This window comes from Pungitius pungitius, chromosome 18, assembly GCF_949316345.1.
Source record: "Pungitius pungitius chromosome 18, fPunPun2.1, whole genome shotgun sequence".
In the NCBI taxonomy this organism is placed as follows: Eukaryota; Metazoa; Chordata; class Actinopteri; order Perciformes; family Gasterosteidae; genus Pungitius; species Pungitius pungitius.
Window position 1 is genome coordinate 8,088,030 of NC_084917.1, and position 18,707 is coordinate 8,106,736.

The 18,707-nt window shown below is 41.2% G+C and overlaps 3 protein-coding genes across 3 annotated transcripts; 2 read left to right on the forward strand and 1 right to left on the reverse strand.

Annotated features, from left to right (window-relative positions):
* The first annotated feature begins 356 nt into the window (after nt 1-356).
* Nucleotides 357-1,816, forward strand: atp5mea (ATP synthase membrane subunit ea). Its single transcript, XM_037484700.2, has 4 exons — nt 357-504; nt 1,172-1,226; nt 1,538-1,633; nt 1,725-1,816. The coding sequence occupies exons 1-4, from the start codon at nt 469-471 to the stop codon at nt 1,748-1,750; spliced, it is 213 nt and encodes a 70-aa protein (XP_037340597.1). The 5' UTR covers nt 357-468; the 3' UTR covers nt 1,751-1,816.
* Nucleotides 1,817-2,384: 568 nt separating this feature from the next.
* On the reverse strand, nt 2,385-11,292 carry pde6b (phosphodiesterase 6B, cGMP-specific, rod, beta). The gene is made up of 24 exons (XM_037484559.2): nt 11,160-11,292; nt 10,819-11,081; nt 10,288-10,599; nt 8,988-9,140; nt 8,551-8,640; nt 8,307-8,447; nt 8,150-8,224; nt 8,006-8,070; nt 7,678-7,744; nt 7,536-7,583; nt 7,289-7,438; nt 7,047-7,190; nt 6,746-6,811; nt 6,473-6,622; nt 6,271-6,378; nt 6,041-6,150; nt 5,613-5,700; nt 5,439-5,539; nt 5,204-5,311; nt 5,056-5,119; nt 4,902-4,976; nt 4,425-4,508; nt 4,062-4,209; nt 2,385-3,883 (listed from the first exon to the last, which is right to left on the reverse strand). Exons 2-24 carry the CDS (start codon nt 10,975-10,977, stop codon nt 3,837-3,839), a joined length of 2,553 nt encoding a protein of 850 aa, XP_037340456.1. The 5' UTR covers nt 10,978-11,081; nt 11,160-11,292; the 3' UTR covers nt 2,385-3,836.
* Nucleotides 11,293-15,621: 4,329 nt separating this feature from the next.
* rbp4l (retinol binding protein 4, like) lies at nt 15,622-17,530 on the forward strand. The gene is made up of 5 exons (XM_037484680.2): nt 15,622-15,752; nt 16,050-16,167; nt 16,250-16,386; nt 16,785-16,897; nt 16,992-17,530. Exons 2-5 carry the CDS (start codon nt 16,051-16,053, stop codon nt 17,213-17,215), a joined length of 591 nt encoding a protein of 196 aa, XP_037340577.1. The 5' UTR covers nt 15,622-15,752; nt 16,050; the 3' UTR covers nt 17,216-17,530.
* Nucleotides 17,531-18,707: the final 1,177 nt, after the last annotated feature.

Sequence of the window (18,707 nt, forward strand, 5' to 3'; positions counted from 1 at the left end):
TTTCAGTGTGGAGAGGTACGCAGGCTGTAGCTGGCACGTATTTCAAATAGATTGTATCGCCTGAAATAGGCTCCATATCAGAAACTAAATTGGCCACGTTTGCTTAAACATACATGGAATTTGAGTCGTTTCTTTCCATTGCCTTCCACACACTGCATATACACTTACAAACACACAAGAAACATATAAAAAGATAAACACAACAGTTCCAACATCAATCATGTCCATGTTTAATTATCGATATCGATTTAGCTAATTGTTCTATGAGCTTGTTCTTCTCAACAGCTAACGTTAGTCCACTATGAAACAACCACAATCTGTTGCTGATGAATAGAAATGATAGATGTAAGAATGACGTGTGGCTAACAGTAATGCTAGCTCATTAGCCCCGTCGGTGTCAAAGAAAAAAATAACAAATAGACAAGTACTTCCGCTCTGACCGGAAGTTATTCACTTCCCAGCTTCAACATGGTTCCTCCAGTCGCAGTGTCGCCGCTCATAAAGGTAATAATCACTCATATTTGTCCCTCTTAATATGCCATTATTAGGATGTTTTCCAGTTAAGGGGCATTAACTGATTTATCTTCCGTCACCTTTCCTGCATTTGCAGTCTAACGTTAATGTCAGTTGGAAGAGTAGCATGTTAGCTAATGCTAGCAATGACATTGACAAGCTTGAGCATTTCTCCGAGGACAAACGGCTGGAGGCTAAACTTAGGAAAATCGTCCACATCTGTTTGATGTGGTGTTCATGATTCTAGCTTAGTTAAGTTAACTATTTGTGGAGCTGCACTTATTCCGGTATGGCCTTTCAGTTAACGGCTAATGTAAGCTAACGCTAGCGTTGTCCACTTGAAGAGCAGAAGGGTCAGAGAGTGAACTTCGCTCCTCTTATTGCTGTAACGTCCACTGTGCGTTATTTCATTATGGGATGAGTAGCACTGCAACCCGTGACATTAACAAAGACACAACCGAAGAAACAAACAGCAAGAAGGTTAACTAAACGTTACATATCAGCCAACTAAACACATTCGCGTCAGTGAGGTGCATTGCAGTTGGTATCTAGAACGTTTTTAAAGAAAATAAAACACAAATATTAACACACATTTAGCACGTTATGCTTATCGGTTTCCCCAGGTGACACCTGTGCTTCCCTCTTTTTTTATTTTCAGACGGCCCGGTGGTCCGCTCTGCTGCTCGGCGTGTTCTATGGCAAACAGAGGTTCGGTAAGTTGAGTCTGCGCATGCGCCACGAAAGAAAAGTTCATATTCAAAGAAATACATTTAGAGCCATCTGAGAGTCTTCATGTAACTCAACAAACCTTTAAAAGAGTAAACGTAGGCCAGACTTACTTTTAGGAAAGAGATACTTTCAATTATATCTTTTAATAATCTTTTGTATAATCTTCCTGGATAGAGTACATTTATCAAAAGCATATATTTTATGAATATAGATGGATACTGTAATGTACTCGCAAGAATAGTTTTTACAGTGTTTGTACAGGGGTTTGATTTTAAAATGTTTTTTTTTTTTTCAGAGTACCTAAAGCCTATTGCTGAGGAGGATAGGAGGGTTGAGGAAGCAGAGAAGAAGGTCCGAGAGGAGCAGCAGCGTATCAAACAACTGGCTGAAGGTACAATCACTTCCGGTTTATTTCAATGAAGCAACATCCATTTCAACATCATGTTACTTATTTCCCCTCCTGTTCTTTCTCTTCTCTACAGCTAATTCTGAATCCATCTTGAAATGAACAAACTCCAAACCTGTGGCACTATGTCCTAAACTCAATAAACAAATTTTTCATGTATTAATCAAAGTGTTCTTGTTTTTCTTTAGGGTCAGTATTCACACTAAAATAGAAAATGATTTGAAACAATTAACCTTTGCAAGTGAGTCTTCGGGTTTAGTTTGTCAGTTGTATGTAATACAAGACAGAATATACTGCAGCACCTTGTGATTACAGTGTGTGTTTGAGTGTGTACCCGTCCTTCAGCAGGAGATGAGCACGGTAGTAATCCTGGCCCAGTTTAGCAGCAATCCCAGGATTGGGGTCAGGGAGCAGTCGTAGAGAGTGCAGTGTGTACAGAATCGTTCCCTCAATATGCCTTGGAGTTGTGTAATATTGTAACCTTTATCATGAAGGTTAACATATACCGTTACATGCCTTTTTAATTGTGGTGGCAGAAGTTATCGTACATTTTTATACACAGAAATATAATGAATAGTGCGACTATGGTAGTTGATTTACTAAAGTGGTGCCTCCATTAAGTAAAGTCTTTCTTGGCACATTTTTGTTTAAGTTTTGAAATTTCTGAATCCTTGGAAATCAATTCACTCGGTTTAAAAAATACATTTGCTTTATTTTGGTAATATTTCACACCGGACCTTTCAAGTGGCAAGCTTTAAAATACTGTGGATGAAGTAAAATAAGTACCTAAACGTGTTCAATCTATGCAGCATATTAGGTGCATGTTCTGCCTAATATTAGCTGGTGATACTTGTACATCAGTAAATTTAGGCAAGCAAAATAAAAACGGTATTTCAATCCCTTAAGTAAATGAGAAATTACTTTTACTAATTTGCCAGATTTTTACAAATCACACTTCCATTATTCCAAAAGTAAGCATTTCTTTTTGAACTACAAAAATGTTTTAATGTATTTACAAGGAGGAACAAAGTATGTTCAAGTCGTTACAAGAAGTTGTTCTTTTCTCTCAATCGGCTTCATTTGTCTGCCATACATTGAAGATGATGATGAACAACAAAGTTTCCTCCCTAAACGGACCTTGATGCAGATTATTGAGCCGATAGGTGACGTTTGCTTGTCCTCCACATTTGTATGTTCCCTTTCCTCTCTCATCTAAACCACCATTGACAGCTACAGTAAATAACTCCAGATTTTTCACCAGTAGGACATTTTGGTGGAGAGAAATGGCGAGAAATGGCTTAAAAAAAATCCTTTGATGTCCAAGCATTCACGTCATTGCTAACTAATCTGATATTGAACCAAACCATTTTTCAGAGTTAATATGCTCTTATTTAAAAATACATGTCATTCTATATAACATTCTCAGCTACTGTCATGTATGTTCAAGATGAAGGCATCATGATTAAGCAACTATGGGTATTTCACCTAAAGTATATGCATGTTTTACTGCAGCAGTCTCAAGCTCGTCCTCTACCTTTGGCTCTCTGCAATCAAGGTAAACAAACTCTCATTTGTAAGTGACTGGAAGTAGTGAACATGACATTTTCATTTTTTTCATTTTTTTGTACAGTAATGACTTTACATTCTGAACCCCTCAATTAATATTACATGAATGTACAATATAAACTATGTTTGAAAACAGTTCAAAACATGATATAGAATCTACATTGAGACATGCTATGCAAGAAACCTTATAACTAAGTTAAAGAAACCGTATTAATGAATATAAAACGAACAAGCAGACACAGCCACACACAGCTTTGCCCTAAGTGAACGAACATGAGTATGAGGAAGAGTAGAAACCTGAGATTCAAAATGTACCTTTTCCTCTTGATTCCTATTTAATTAAAGTAAAAGTTGTAATGATTTGAAGTAAACATGTGCTTGTGTCCCGCTTTGCTTTCAACTCATTTTTGGCTCACCTGGTTAATGTTCCATAAAGATAAAACGTCTCTTATTGGTGGTGAAATCAGAAAAGATACAGCGCTGTCCATTCGCCCTCGTGTTTGTCTCTCTGACTCTTGCATCTCTTTCGTGGCGGTGAGACTGAACGTCTGGTCGGCTGCGGTTCCCAAATCATTCTGATGTCAGTACGCCATGAGCCGTCTGTGTGCAGGCTTTTGACCTTTTAGCACACCGAGCAGGTCTTGGAGCCTCCACCACTGTTTGCAGCACCTGATAAACAAAGACATAGTAGAGTAAGAGTCAATATATTTGTGGATCAGTAACATTAAGATTTTTGTTCTTTCACTTTTGCACAATTTCTTTATTCAATTAAACAATTTTAACATTTTTGCTGCAGTTGTAATGAACTTCACAGTTTAAATATTTTTAAGTAGTGCTGTATCTTTACTTCCAGCGGCTGCGTCTTTAGCAGCCTTCTCATCCTCTATGGCTTTCAGTTTAGCCTCATACTCTTCTTTCTTAGCATTCCACTGCTTCCTGTTATTTAGGATGCCGTCCAGCATGGGCTGGATTTGTGGGTGAAAGCGTGAAAACTCCTGAGAAGAAAAGGGTACAAATTGAAATTAAATAGGTTTGTAAAGATGAAAAGAGAGAAGTTGAGGTTCCCTCTCGGATGAATGTAACTGAGCAGTTGTGCTTTTGTTTTGGCAGAAGGTTAAATTACAAAATTAGACAAAGAATAAAAATATATACCAAATGGAATATTAGCTTTTTGTAAATTGAAGAAAAACAAAAACATTAATTAAATTACCTTATAGACAAACGTGCATACAAAGTCAATAAAACCACACTGTAGCTTTGGAAGTTCTGCTGCCTTGTTCCTGTCCATCATGGGCTGGTGGGAGGGAAAGAAAGTGCTTGTGTCACTTAATCTTATTCATATACAGGTTTTCAGTTGCTGGTTAAGTAAACATCTCTTTAACATCAGTCTTCTTTTCCTGAGAAGTTCATATTCCCTTTTGTGAGTGTTTTAAACAGTCTTGTGGTCTTAAACTCAATGAGAATTAAACAAGAAACGTGAGCAAAAATGCTCAGTCAGTCATTTGCTACTTTTCTATGTAAATATAATTATTTTTGTCTTTTGAAAAGTCGGTCATAGGAAACCAGATATTTAAGTATATTGTAGACTCCGCACACACGTTAACAGCTATGTATTATCTTTTTAAGTGCTTTCACATACACACACTTTTACACAGATTCAAATATAAACGGCCCTTTGTTAACTCACAATAGGTTGCTGCTCCAGTACCGACCTCTCCAGGTCCCCCTGCTCCCAAAACTCTGCTGCTACAGACAATGCAACCTGAAAGACACACACACACACAGAAATAAACAGTGGGAAAGCAGATCACAAACATTGGTCAGATTTTCCTGCTGCTCACCTTGCTCTGTACCTCCCAGGGCTTGGCGATGGCTGACAAATCACATGCGGTCATCATCATAGCCCTAAAAAAATGTTAAAAAACTATTGAGGAGATCAAAAAAATAGGAAAATGATCATAGTACATTGTACATGCTGGTTTTACTCACATGACGATTTCTTTTCTGGTTGTTTCTAGAGACATGAAATCGACCCACTTCTTTTCATCCTCATATGTGTGGGAAAGGTCCACGATCTTCTGGAACATGGTTCTTTTCCTATCAGGGCAAGAGGAGAGGAGCTATTTTACCTTTTATCATCATCGTTAAAGCGTAAAGATGAGATAAAGTGGTAAAAACAAGGGAATTAACAAGTAGATGGGAGTCAACTAGAGACTATGCTGACTTGAAATAAAGAGCCAGGTCAGTGGCGATGATGGCGATGTCCGTTAGATGCATCACATGGTCTATCTGTCGCCTGTGAAGGTTCTGGTAGATATTCAGTGACTGCAGATGAAATGAGAGGCATCAGTCATGTGACTCGGTAGCGCACAAGTGGAGTTCAACTCTCCTTCCTCACCTCGTCAGCCAAGAGGAACTTCCCCATCTCTAGATGGTGCCGCTCCAAGATGGAGGAGCCATGCAGCTTGGCCAGAGGGTTGCCAGATCTGTTGGGAGGGAGGGGGGGGGGGGGGGGGGGAGGGGGGGAGGGGATCCCACAGATATCAAGAAAATTACACACAACATAAACAACAATTATCTTTAGTTTTAAGCTGAAGGTGACAAAACATAAGACTTTGTGGTTTTTTTAAGCATCATTGACCCATTATCCCTCTTCTTTCAAAATATTCTATTTCTTGTTTGGGTTACCATGTAGCTCATTACCAACAACATTTAAATAGGGTTCTAAATGAAAAAAACAAACCAAAGTGTGAAGCTGTGCTTTTAAAATCCAAGTTTTGGATATCATAGGCAGGATAAGAAAGGAGATGTTTACACAGCACATACTTGACTTGGTACAAATTGTTGGTGCCTCTGTGATCAAGGTCATGGAGGAAGCCCGCTGTTATCATGGCCATCACCTCCAAGTCAGTGTAGTACCGCTTCAGCAGTCCCGTCTGAGCACAAAGACAAAGTGGTCCACACAACATTTTTCAGATAGATTCCTTGGCCTTGATATGATATGCAACATAAAGTCAAATATTCTATATTTCAATGGTAGTAAACAGCTGCACTACCGTTAACAGGGTGAACATAGTCTGTCCCACGTTGAAGCCATGGCGCCAGTTGTGGTAGGTGATTTTTCTGTAGCCCTTATTGAGCGAGTACAAGAAGCGAACGAGCACCTGAGTGGAGAGAACCGATTGATCACCTTCAGCTCGAGGGTTTTTTTCATAACGCAGTATTTACAGTACGACGCTGCATGCGTGTCTAAACCACCTCTTGAGGAACCTGGAACTTCTTGACCACCCCGACCTCGTAGTACATCTGCACCGCGCACTTAACCAGCTCCATCTCCGTGCAGTTGAAATCCGAAAAGTGGAACTCGTAGATCTCAAACTTCTTAACCAGTGGAGGTAGTTCTTTTTTCTTAGAGGGGAATGAACACACATCAGAAGAAGAGTTAAGATAACTGACTCATTATTTTAACGAAGTATCCATTAGGCGCCTCTGGTCTGCAGACTTGGTGCCATTGAGTGGACACGGTGTTACCAGGATATCGAGGAGCTGCTCCTCTTCACACTCACTGGGCTCACAGCCATAGACCTCTCTGGTGTTCTGCGAGGTGAGAAAAACATGGTGCCTTTAAGTTTGAATTGACAAAAAGTAGAGGGACAGTCCTACTGATGCTGGGTGACATGGATCCATTTCCGTTGCCTCGTGGTGGGCCGACTGCTAGAAAACCTGGAATAATTATGCTGTGATAAAAGAAAATCTAGAAAAGCTGTGTGCTACTGCATAACATTTTTGTTAGAAGCTGGAACTTTTGAATGCTTATAATGGACGTGCTCACCAGGACATTCTGGATCTCGTCGTCCCGGCATTTGATATGGTACAGCACCATGTCTTGAGCAATTTCTTTCCGATTCTCCAGCTTGTTCATCTTGTCGTAAGTGTCCGTGTTCAAAACCGACCAGCCGAGGAACTGGGTCAAAGCCTGAGAAACAAAGATTGTGTATTTCACAGAGAGTGAATTATTCAAAGTGTAGACAAATCTCCATGGCTTTAAGAGACGGAAATTCAGCATCGACAAACCTCCATGAGCTGCTCATCCTGATCGTCAAAAGGCTTTCCGTCTTTTCTGTTGTAGAAAGTGGCCACGCCAACAATCTCTTCCTTCTTGTTGACGATCGGCAGCGAGAGAACATTTTTAATGGTCCAACCGCTGCTGTCGAGCGGCTCGGTCTGAAACAGGCAAGAGCATGTGACGCAATTTGAGTCATCTCAATTTGAGTCGCCTCTTTCAGCTTTCGGCTGACTCCGGCCCTCTCGAGTGCCTTACCTGGAACTTGAACATCTCATCAGCGGCTGTGTTCATGATGTTACAAATCTAAAGGAGCAGGAACGAAACAGGTTGATGGAGGTATAAGGCTACGTTCATTTGGCTTCAACAGCTGGAGGTAATGTCAGGAAAAGAAACTCACAAAACCGCTTTCAGCCACGTAAGTAGGCAGACCACTACTCAAGGCCCAATGGTCCGGAGTCGGATTGCTGTGTGACCGAAGAACGAGTTGACAAGTTAGCAAGATTTTGGCACATTGTTTCTCAACTGAGTTAATACCAACATTCTGCTGTCTGCCGTTTTTAACATGGCACTCAAATATATATCAACTTGACTTAAAGCCCTGTTGCCAAACACAAAGCTACTTCTGTCTATGACTTAAATGCTGATTTGTTGGTATTTTCTTGTCCTGTTCATCCGTGACCACATTTTGAATCAATATTGGGAGTAAAGCCAAAAGATTTACTTACGGTATAACCTTGATGTCTTCTTTTCCGTGTAGAATGTAATCAATCACTTTGTAGAAAATGACCTCCTGGGGAAGGAAATGGGGTTTAAAACAGGTAGCAGAGTGTTGATAATAGTGTGAGATGAATGAAATGGAAGGAGCGTACCCTGCCGTCAGGAGTGACCGGGCCAGAATACGGTGCCTGCTCTCCCATCAACACTGGCCAAATATCAAAGAACTCCTAGAAGGAAGATGGTTTAAAAAAAAAAAAATGCATGAACTCAAAAGATGTGATGATACTTAGACTCGGAAAGACACCGCACCTTCTCCTTCGTCATGTCCAGCAAGCCGACAGAGTAGCGGTCACAGTTGAGGTAGGCTCGCACTGTGTACAAGGCTTTGTGGAACTGTCGCTCAATGTCCGTCAGCTCTTCAAACACCTTGTTGGCCGACCACAGCAAAAGCTGGAGAAACATTGCAAGCATGCAGCAGTCAGTGCACACCCGCAGAGTCGATGCGGTCATCCTCCACGTGAGGATGTGAAGAGCAAAGGTTAACATCGGTCACCTGTCCTTTGCGGGTCTCGCAGCTGTGGAGGTAGCTCAGGTGGTAGATCTTCAAGTTCAACGTGGCTATTTTCAAATACTTTAAAAAAAGCTGAAAGGGAAAAAAACAAGGGGAATAAGAAAGTATGATATGTAAATAAGAGATACATACTTGAGGCAATACAAGATGCGGAGATGTGGAGACATAGAATTCAGATGGACAGACATTTTGGGGGAGGACAAGGTGCGCTTGGAAAAAACGAGAGCTCAAAAATATCCATAACGCTCCTCACCACCTCAATCTTATTTCCATTTCGAAGCTTGGTTTGCTTCGAATTAGGATTAATGACCTAAAGTAAACTGAACACACACCGGCCCTACTTTTAAAGACCTCAATGATCTACAGATTCTAAATATCTGAAATAGTGGTGCGTGGGTGCTTGTGTGGTGGGGACTCACGTCCTCATCCTCAGCAGTGAAATGTGGTCCTGTGGTCTTGTTCAGAGCCATGATTACAGCCACCATGTCTTTGCCGTTGAGGATGGGCGTAGCCAGAATGTTCCGGGTCTTGTATTCAGTGAGGTCGTCGACGAATGAGCTGAAATGCTCGTTCTAGAAGACAGAAAACACGTGTTTTTTGTTATTGATCAGAACGCTAACATGCTTTCAATTCCACTTATCAAATATTGTACAAAGGTAGTTTAACAGGTAATAAAAAATGCAGATATTGTTCTCTAATTTATGTGAAAACAATATAGTATATATTAGTATATTGTAGAGTTTAGAATAATTGTCTCTTGTTTAGATATCACACGGTAGGTAGGTAGTCACTATATTGAACTAGAAGACGTTTTATTTTTAAACAGATTGTCAATGTGAGTTAATCATAAAACTACAGCGCTGTACTTTGCTAAATGGGCAAAATGCATATTTAGTATCTAGTTTTGTCTATAAGTGCAAAGTGAGCTGGTTTTGATCTGTTTTAGATTCCTGCTGACTAAATGCCAGAGGCGTCTAATCCACAGCTAGAGCAGAGGCTGATGGGATCTAGAAATAAATGGATTATGTCTGACCAGGGGATTTACATTCCCATGGACACGTGTCATTAATGCTTCCTTTACTTGTCTGCACTCATCACCTATGAATGAAAACATACAGATTCAGTAAGGACTTACAGTATGTAATGACTAGTGTCGGGGAAAAAATGGTTTGGAGTAAGATTATTATAATGATAATACTATGCCAAAACATTTCCTAACATTTACAACAAAAAAATGCATGTTGGTCCTGCAACATGCTCTTTGTAGTTTTGATCCATATCTGTTTATGGAACTAGAGTCTAGTTGATGTAAAAATCTTCTTTTATCCTATTCTAGTCAAACAAAATAAACTTAAACCAAATGACATATCACAGTATGAAAGAAATGACCATGTCTCGGTTCATCTTAGTGTTGCTAAAGAGTAAATTTCACATGCTGATTGAAGAGTTTGTTACGTCGTTTTTAAGATTCCACAGAATGGCATCCATGTTTTGCTTTGGGTCTATTGCTGGTAATTGAACATAAAAACGGTACCATGTATTTTTTAATTGTTTGCCTGGGAAAGCTTCCGCAACACCTCCTCTTGAAGGGCGGCTTGTGCTGAGTCGTATTAAATGAACGAGTTATTAACCTCACAAACTGTGCAATGAGAATTAAGATTCTCATTGCACAGATAGAAGTCTCTCACTGAAAGGACTCTCTTCCCACTGGCCACTAACCTCCGTGACATCTTTCACATTCACGGTCTTCTTGGTGAGGGCCACGTGGCCCACTATTCCCATGTCCAGCGGATACACGATCTCAGAGTCCGGCTGCACCACGCAGTCGTCCAGTTGGGCCTCCGTGTTGACGTTGAAGAGCCGCGTGGCGAGCTCCCCGACGCCGTTCCGCTGGCGGTACATGAACAAGCTGCACCGGTCCGCGTGGATCAGGGAGCTGATTCTCTTCAGGATCTTGAAAACCACCTTTTCCACGTTGATGTTCTCTTGCATGTCTTTGATCAGCTCATACATGATTTGGATTTCTTCAAGCTTAAGACGGAGCAAAGAATTTACCGATTTTTAGAATTTGTTTTCAAATGAGAGCATCTTCCTAACAAGTGCAGAAGTTCTCTGAGGTTATATCAATATGATATTAGATTGGTTTATGTGGGGTAACTTGCTGCTAAACTATGGCCCTGTTAGGTCAATAAACAGTACTCCCCCCCCCCCCCCCCCCTGATAAACAAGAAGTGAAATGATGAAATGTACCTGGGTGAGGTCCTTGAACTGGCTGAAGTCAATCTGGTCTTCTGGGAGTCCTGACAGCTTTGACATGGAGGCAGGGCTCATCTTCTTGTCAAAGTACTGTTTAGCAAATGCAGGGTTCTCCTTGAGGAACTTTTCCACATCTTCCTTTTGCGAACCCATTATCCTCCTCTTCTCCCAAATGTCCCTGTGGTCTCCCTCGTCGGCTCAGTGATGGAGCTCCCGCTCGGGCCAACGCTTCCCCGAACGAGCCACTCCCAGCCTCTCTGAACAGAAAGGAGATCTGATGAGACGGAGCTAAACCAAGCACAGAGTTACCGGTTTGTCAATAAAATACATCTTACCAACGTATAAAAGGGGAAAACGGAAGTAGATACATTTAAATGCAGGTAAAAAAGATCAACGCCCCCTCCCTCCCCCCACCTTTTGCCCCCCTTGTTGGCGGGATGAGCAGACTAAGTGAGGGAGAGCCCTGAGGAGAAGGCAGAGGGCTGAATGGAAACAATCCATCTGTCATCAGCAGACAGTGCTGAAGGTTAGCAGGGATCGGCCTCTGCTAAACTAGTCAGCTGATCATCTGGTATCGGGCATCCGGGGCCACGTTCTGCATCGCCCGGCGTGCTACTCTACATTCTGTAGGATGCCTCGAGGGACAGATGGTTCAAAAAGATCAGCAGGAAAATATCCTGCATGAAAAACACATTGTTTTCACTCAAAAGCTGGGATACTAACACTAACCTTACACGCATTTCCAAGCAACTCCTTTATATGTAGGTTTAACTTCATATAACTTTCTTAGTCTCACTTAAATGTGCATTAAGTTACATGAATGGTAATTAATTGATAAGAAGTTGGTGTTAAATGCCACTTTTGTGTGCCAAAACCCTTGTCTGTGTTACTTTGCCTATACAATCATTTCCATGGGACAAATTCAAAAATGATCCCCAAAACAACTGTAGGCTTCTGTCATGAGATCAAAACGTGGTGACGCTGTATTTCCATTTCCGTTTTATTAATTTCCAGAAGTATGAGAAACAATTAACTGGTTATTATTACGGACTCTTATCCTATAGCTTCCATAATACTTTGCATAGTATAATGTTTCTGTCTGTCCCTCACTCACCTGCAGGTCTAACGTTACCTGTTCAAGCTCTTTAAGTCCTTATTAAACAAGGCCTCCTCTGGCATAAGCCCTATTTAGTTAGGACAGAAGCTGATTATCTCGGCACCCCGACTCTCCGTCTTTCTCTGCGTGTTAGTTCACCTGCAACTAGAGAGACAGTGATATCCTGACAGGGCTGAGAGAGTAAAGACAGCCGTGAGATAGATCTTAAACATTAATGAGTGAATACTGTCAACAACCCTCTAATACACAATGTGGGGAAAGAGAGACGTTTTGTGCTTCTGTAAGAAAGTTAATCCTGTCATACGGAGCCGGGAGGACCTCTCTGTAATAAGGCTCCATAAACACGTTGAACAAAAGGTCAGATACATAATCTGATTCTACTATAATAGATTAGGCTAACGCAGGTGCACGTTTGTGAGTGTGCGTCAGTTTGTGTACGGCTTTTATTTCAAGAATGAATCCAGAATAATATTATGTTATGAAAGAGACTCCCGTAATATTCAATTCACAATCAGAAAAAAATTGTTTTATCCAATCAATTTCCTTCATTATAGACAAACAAAAGTGCTGTGACCAATAAGCCTACACTGCCATGTGAATGTTGTTAAGATACGCAATGACCAGATCTTTATTCAGTTGATATGGATTCAGTGTTGGGCATCACTACTATTCTATCCCTACATGTACACACACACACACACACACACACACACACACAAACATTATACTATTCTATCCCTACATGTACACACACACACACACACACACACACACAAACATTATACTATTCTATCCCTACATGTACACACACACACACACACACACACAAACATTATACTATTCTATCCCTACATGTACACACACACATACTGGTACACACAAACATTATACTATTCTATCCCTACATGTACACACACACACACACACACACACACACACAAACATTATACTATTCTATCCCTACATGTACACACACACACACACACACACACACACACACACACACACACACACACACACACACACACACACAAACATTATACTATTCTATCCCTACATGTACACACACTCACACAAACATTATACTATCCTATCCCTACACGTACACGCACACACACAAAAAAGTAAAAAAGTATACATACTTGTTGCAGTGCTCACACTCACCACAAGGCGGCAGCAGACCCATTTCATAGCATCCGTCAGAGTGATCTCCCACTCCTTGACTGACAGATGAAGTACATTATAACCAATAGGCGGATGCATGTGTTTAGAACAAGTGTTCATTGTCTTGCCTATAATACTAGTTTAAGGAATTGCAATGCAACAAAGGACAGGGGGAGAGAGGCGTTGTTTTTCATGGTCATTGTCTGCCAGGACACCTTTGTGATAGAATACCAATGTTCTGGATATGGTCAAATTGTCTTTGTTAATGGATTTAACACAGCAATTGGAAATGTTTGTCGGAACCTCTCAAACCTCTCCAGCCCAAGGACTGGAAACTACCTTCCCAGCATAAGAACAACAGAACCCCAAATACGGGAAAAGGTTTCCAATGATTTGTAAATGGGGTGCAGAGTTTGAGCTTATGGTTTTAGCCGGTGTGTGTCAGCACAGTCCCTGAATACTTAAATAGATATAAATACTGTGGCCATGATGGTCAGCAGAGGATGTAATCGTTGTGTGAGCCTCGTCACGGGTCCGTCCAGGTTACCGGCCACATGCAGACCTGCATAGTGACCTGAGGCTTGGAGCCACGTTTGGGCTCATGGGGGTCCTCTGATCACAAGTTAATGTATATAAGAGGTGTTATAGGAGACAGTAGATCACATATTAAAGAATGGAGGTATATGGAGTGAATATCAGGCAATACATGTGGATTAAAGTGGTGAGCTAGAGGAGAATATTGATTGTCTGTCTTGATGGGCTTGGCTGTGTGTATCCTCGCTGAGGAGACAGTGTGGGCTGATTCAGCAGTTATTTATGTAATTATTCTTTAGATTTTTTGGATAAATGCAACAAATTCAATATATATGTAAAATGAAATAGCAAATCAACAAAAAACAAATTAACACACGAAGAAGACTTTGAACAGTGCTATTGCTGCAGTAATCTCCTGTGATCGGGGCTAATCCACAAAATGAGTTCATTATTTCACAGCAGAGAGGCATATGTGTGTAAGTGCAAAATTGTATGCATGCAAAATAATACTTGTTGATTATACTTTTGCCATTAAGCTGGATGTGTGTTGCTCGCGTTGTTTTGTTATCCTAAAACACTTCTCAAACATGGTACATTCAAACCCTTATCTAACTGTGTTATACGTGTTGTTGTTATTAAGCGGATCATCCCATTATTGGGAATGTTTGGATAGGCTTACAGGCTACTTCTTCCAGGATTACACACTGATTACTCAACCACAAGAAGAGAAAATAAACAAGTAGTTCAATTTTGTCTCTCAGCTGGTGTGAGATAATGTTCTCAGCCTTAAACTGTGCTGAATAATAAAAAGTAATAAAAAGTAAAATTTTTGCATAGTGCTTTAAAAAGTACTCAAGGGGATTGGACATGGTTGAAAAGGGAACAATTAAATGATAACAATATAAACTAGGCAGATTGACAGTAAGAAACAAAATACTTCAATCAAAATCTGAAAAAGGTGATATTTACCACATTGCTAAACCCTATTGAATCCCCAATAAGCTTGTGTGGAAATACGTGTACACCTGAAAATGCAATATATCTGCATTCACCGGTGTACACACACGTACAGTCACGTGGGTGTTTTGTTTTTTTGTACACGGTGAAGTGTTTATTTATTGTGACACTTTGAGTAGTCCTGTTAGGGTTTGGATGCATGCCTGTAGAGAATTTATAACTCTAAGGAAAAGTACAACGTTAAGCTGTAGCTAAATACACTTCAAGTGGGATATTGACATTCCACTTTAATTCAGCCTGACAGTTACAACCAGTCCTTGTATTGGAAGACTCATCAACATATCGGCCAAGTTATGAAATGAATAACTCAGGCATTGTGTGTACGGTTCAACCTCATGAGAAGTAAATGAATTGTCTGAATTTAAAGATGCTTGAGAAGAAGTGTAATGGGAATGTGTGAGATTTCCAGATAAAAACATGATTTTGACCTTGACCTCACATTTTTGTTTGGTCGGTAAAAATGGAACCATTAAAACGTGTTAATCTAACCGTGTTATTATTGTGGAATCTATGCCTTTTAATTAGCACTAAAGTTGTTCAGCTAGTTGCAGATATTTTAATTTACAAAAGTGCATTAATAGCACATGACCCATGTGAATATTTTCTTAATCAGCCAGTGAACTATGATCAAGTTTCTGTTGATACTTAGTAGGCATTTGAGGTATTTTGTGTACCAGCAATTTATTTCAATTTATGACACCTAAAATGTTGTAGTTGAGAAAATCCACACTCCAAACCCAAACAGTAATTTTTATCTGTGCTGTGCCACATGTTATTCAAGTTCTGTTTATGTGCGCGTGATCCTGCTCAGATATTTGCCCGTTTTATTTTGTTTCAGTTGCATAAAGGTCTGATTGTTTTTATAGAAAGTCCTGGACAGGTTTCAGCATAGAAGCCAGATTACGGTAAGTATTTCAGCTCAACAGGATTACCTCTAGATTTAAGCACCTTATTTAGGACCAAGCAATGAAAATCAGCCATAAGCTTGTCTGTGGAGTGTGTATATAAAGGTCGGCCCTCACACACAAAACCCAATCTGGTGGATAACCACGAGCAGTATATTCAAGCGTTGGTGTTGCTTCTTTGACTCAAACAGGTGAGACTGCCATTTCATTTATTTTACCTTTTACTAACTAGCTTGGGATTTTTTTTTAAATTATATTTGAAAAGACCAGCAAACGCTTTCAAGTTGGGTTTATTTGTAAAGTATACTCTTTATCTAAACTTTCTGTTCTGTCAGCTGTCATTGTTGTCACAATTCTCCAGAATGTAATAGCCTGTCACAATTTCTCTGCTTCCTGCACCGAATGGAAAATACATTTTGTCCTCGACCATGTGGGAATAATCCCTTTCTCTCTCTGGTCTTCACACACTCCCGTTTGCCTCATTTTAGAATGGCATCGTCTAAAATGTCCCTGCTGCTGGTCCTGCTGTCCTGCGTGCAGCACTGCCTCTCTGCCTCCTGTGTCGTCGACAGCTTCACAGTCAAAGGGGACTTTGACCCCAAGAGGGTGAGTGACTTCCAACTCGTCTTCGGCATGCATGTGGAAAAGACCCTCTCTGACCGTGCTCCTGGTTTTGTTTTCATTGCAGTACGCGGGAAAGTGGTACGCGCTGCAGAAGAAAGATCCAGAAGGCCTGTTCCTGCAGGACAACATCTCGGCTGAGTACACCATTGATGATGACGGCTCCATGACCGCCTCCTCCAAGGGACGCGTCACTCTGTTTGGGTGAGTCAGAGGGCCAGCAAGGGAACTCACAGGGATTACAGTCTCATTTAACTAATGGTCAGGTTGGTCACACAGACCTTCTTGACTTGAGTTTTCAGGGTCAGCAGTTAGGAACAAGTGGGATTTTGTAAAGGCGCATTCGGATTCAACGTTGTCTACAAACTGGGTTTACCCTGAATTATGGGGATTAGGAAGAATTGATTTTTGCATTGGAATGTGGGCTTCAATACAAACCCAAAGACATTCATCTGATTTAAGCAAGTATTCCCCTGCATACCAAAATAAATCTAGGCTTAGTTATGACAAATGTAAACCAATACTGTATGCATGTACACATGTGTAATTGCAAGACAATGACAATGATACAACTTTGTGCACTGACACGTGTGTGCCTGCAGCTTCTGGGTCGTGTGTGCAGACATGGCCGCCCAGTACTCCGTCCCCGACCCCGCCAGCCCCGGCAAGATGTTCATGAACTACCAGGGACTGGCCAGCTACCTCTCCAGTGGAGGTGAGCTCTGCACACATACCTCCTCTCCAACTCCTGCCGTACCTCCTGGCGCTCTCTAACCTCCTCCTCCTCCTCCTCCTCCATTTCCAACCAGGTGACAACTACTGGGTGATCGACACCGACTACGACAACTACGCCATCACCTACGCCTGCCGCACCCTGAAGGAAGACGGCAGCTGCGAGGACGGCTACGCCCTCATCTTCTCCAGGAACCCCCGCGGCCTCCCACCCGCCATCCAGCGCATCGTCCGTCAGAAGCAGGAGGACATCTGCCTGGCGGGAGAGTTTCAGCCGGTGCTGCAGTCTGGAGCCTGCTAAAAAAAAAATAGAGAAAGAGAGAGCAGAGCAGGAGAGCGTGAAGCCAGCCGGGTGCAGTCAGGGCCCCCTGAAATCAAGAAGGGGGGGGGGGGGGATGAAGTGTGTACGTGTAAGGCCTGTGTGTGAGAGTGATGATGCGAGTGGACGGATACAGAAACATAAAAAGAGATTGAGAGGAGGATGCCATTATGCAACAGTGGTGGAAACAGATTCACATCCGTTGTTTTATCATTCTGTGTTCATCCATTGTTTGTAAGGAAAATGTTACTGCTGCTTTGAAAGAAGAAATAAACGATATTTTTCTAAACAACAAAACCTGAACATCTTTTTTTTTGTAAAAAAAAAACATGTAAATGTGACGGAACCATGTGATGATAAATGTCTCATTTATAAATCACATCTGTCAGCAATTGAGGCTTGAAAACATAACGTAAGTGGCTGTGAGGCCTCATAAGCCAGACCCAACCCCATGCACACTGAGCAGTAATACGCTTACTGGGGGTCTGATCTTCAGAGACCTTTGTCCTCTTACACACCAACACACCTGTTTGGCTACTTGGCATCATCCCGGGGGTCATCCCATCATACCAAGAGCTCACACCCTCAGTACAACGTTGTCAAGTTCGGTAAATGAAGCGACGTTTCTATGGCTGGTGTGCAATCCCCTCGATGTTACGCAACAAGAAATGTACTGAAGCCAACAATTACTGTGACCCAGGTCAATACGCCTCATGTGCCGGCTTACTTTGTGCAAGACAAGCAAAACAGTGTTCTTCGCTTGGACCCATAAACTCATACAACAAGAGAACAACAATAACATGTCTTCTACTAAGTTCAAAACAGTGACCTAGTAGTTATAAGTCATTGGAAATGTATCATTGAACTGTTGAAAAGCATGCTAGATGGGCTGATCTGAAGGTAATAATCATGTCACCTCTTGTGCAAGAACACATATCCAACATATCCTCAGGTGTTTTGTTCATCTCTTTTTATTTCAACATACTGAATCGGTCAACTTTTAACGGTCTACAATGTAACATTTTAAAAGATATTGTGGGATCGCTCAGTTATATTTTTTGATGCGTTTTCAGTTGTGTAATGGGAAGTCCTGTCAGGAGATAATCAGTCTTTCTTAAAAATAGTGCAGCTCTGATGGCGTCAACTGTTTGACCTTCCTGTAAAATGAGACCATTTAGAGAATAGAAGAAACTAACACTGCGTAGACATCACTCGGCATGGGGAACGAGAAAAAAAAGATGCGTTCTCCCCGTTGCTGCAGACTGAGACGGTTTTTACTTAAAATAGGCTACTTGAGGTAAGAATATTAGTGGATTTATCTGCTTGAGTCTGATGACGCTCAAAGCTAGAGAGCCAACGTCTGGAGAGCTAAGAGTTATGGTCCTTCATCTCACGTTGGCCGTTTCTGTTTAACCACTCTGCCTTATATAAAAGTTTACAATTTACAATTACTACATTTTCTGAATGAATTGTG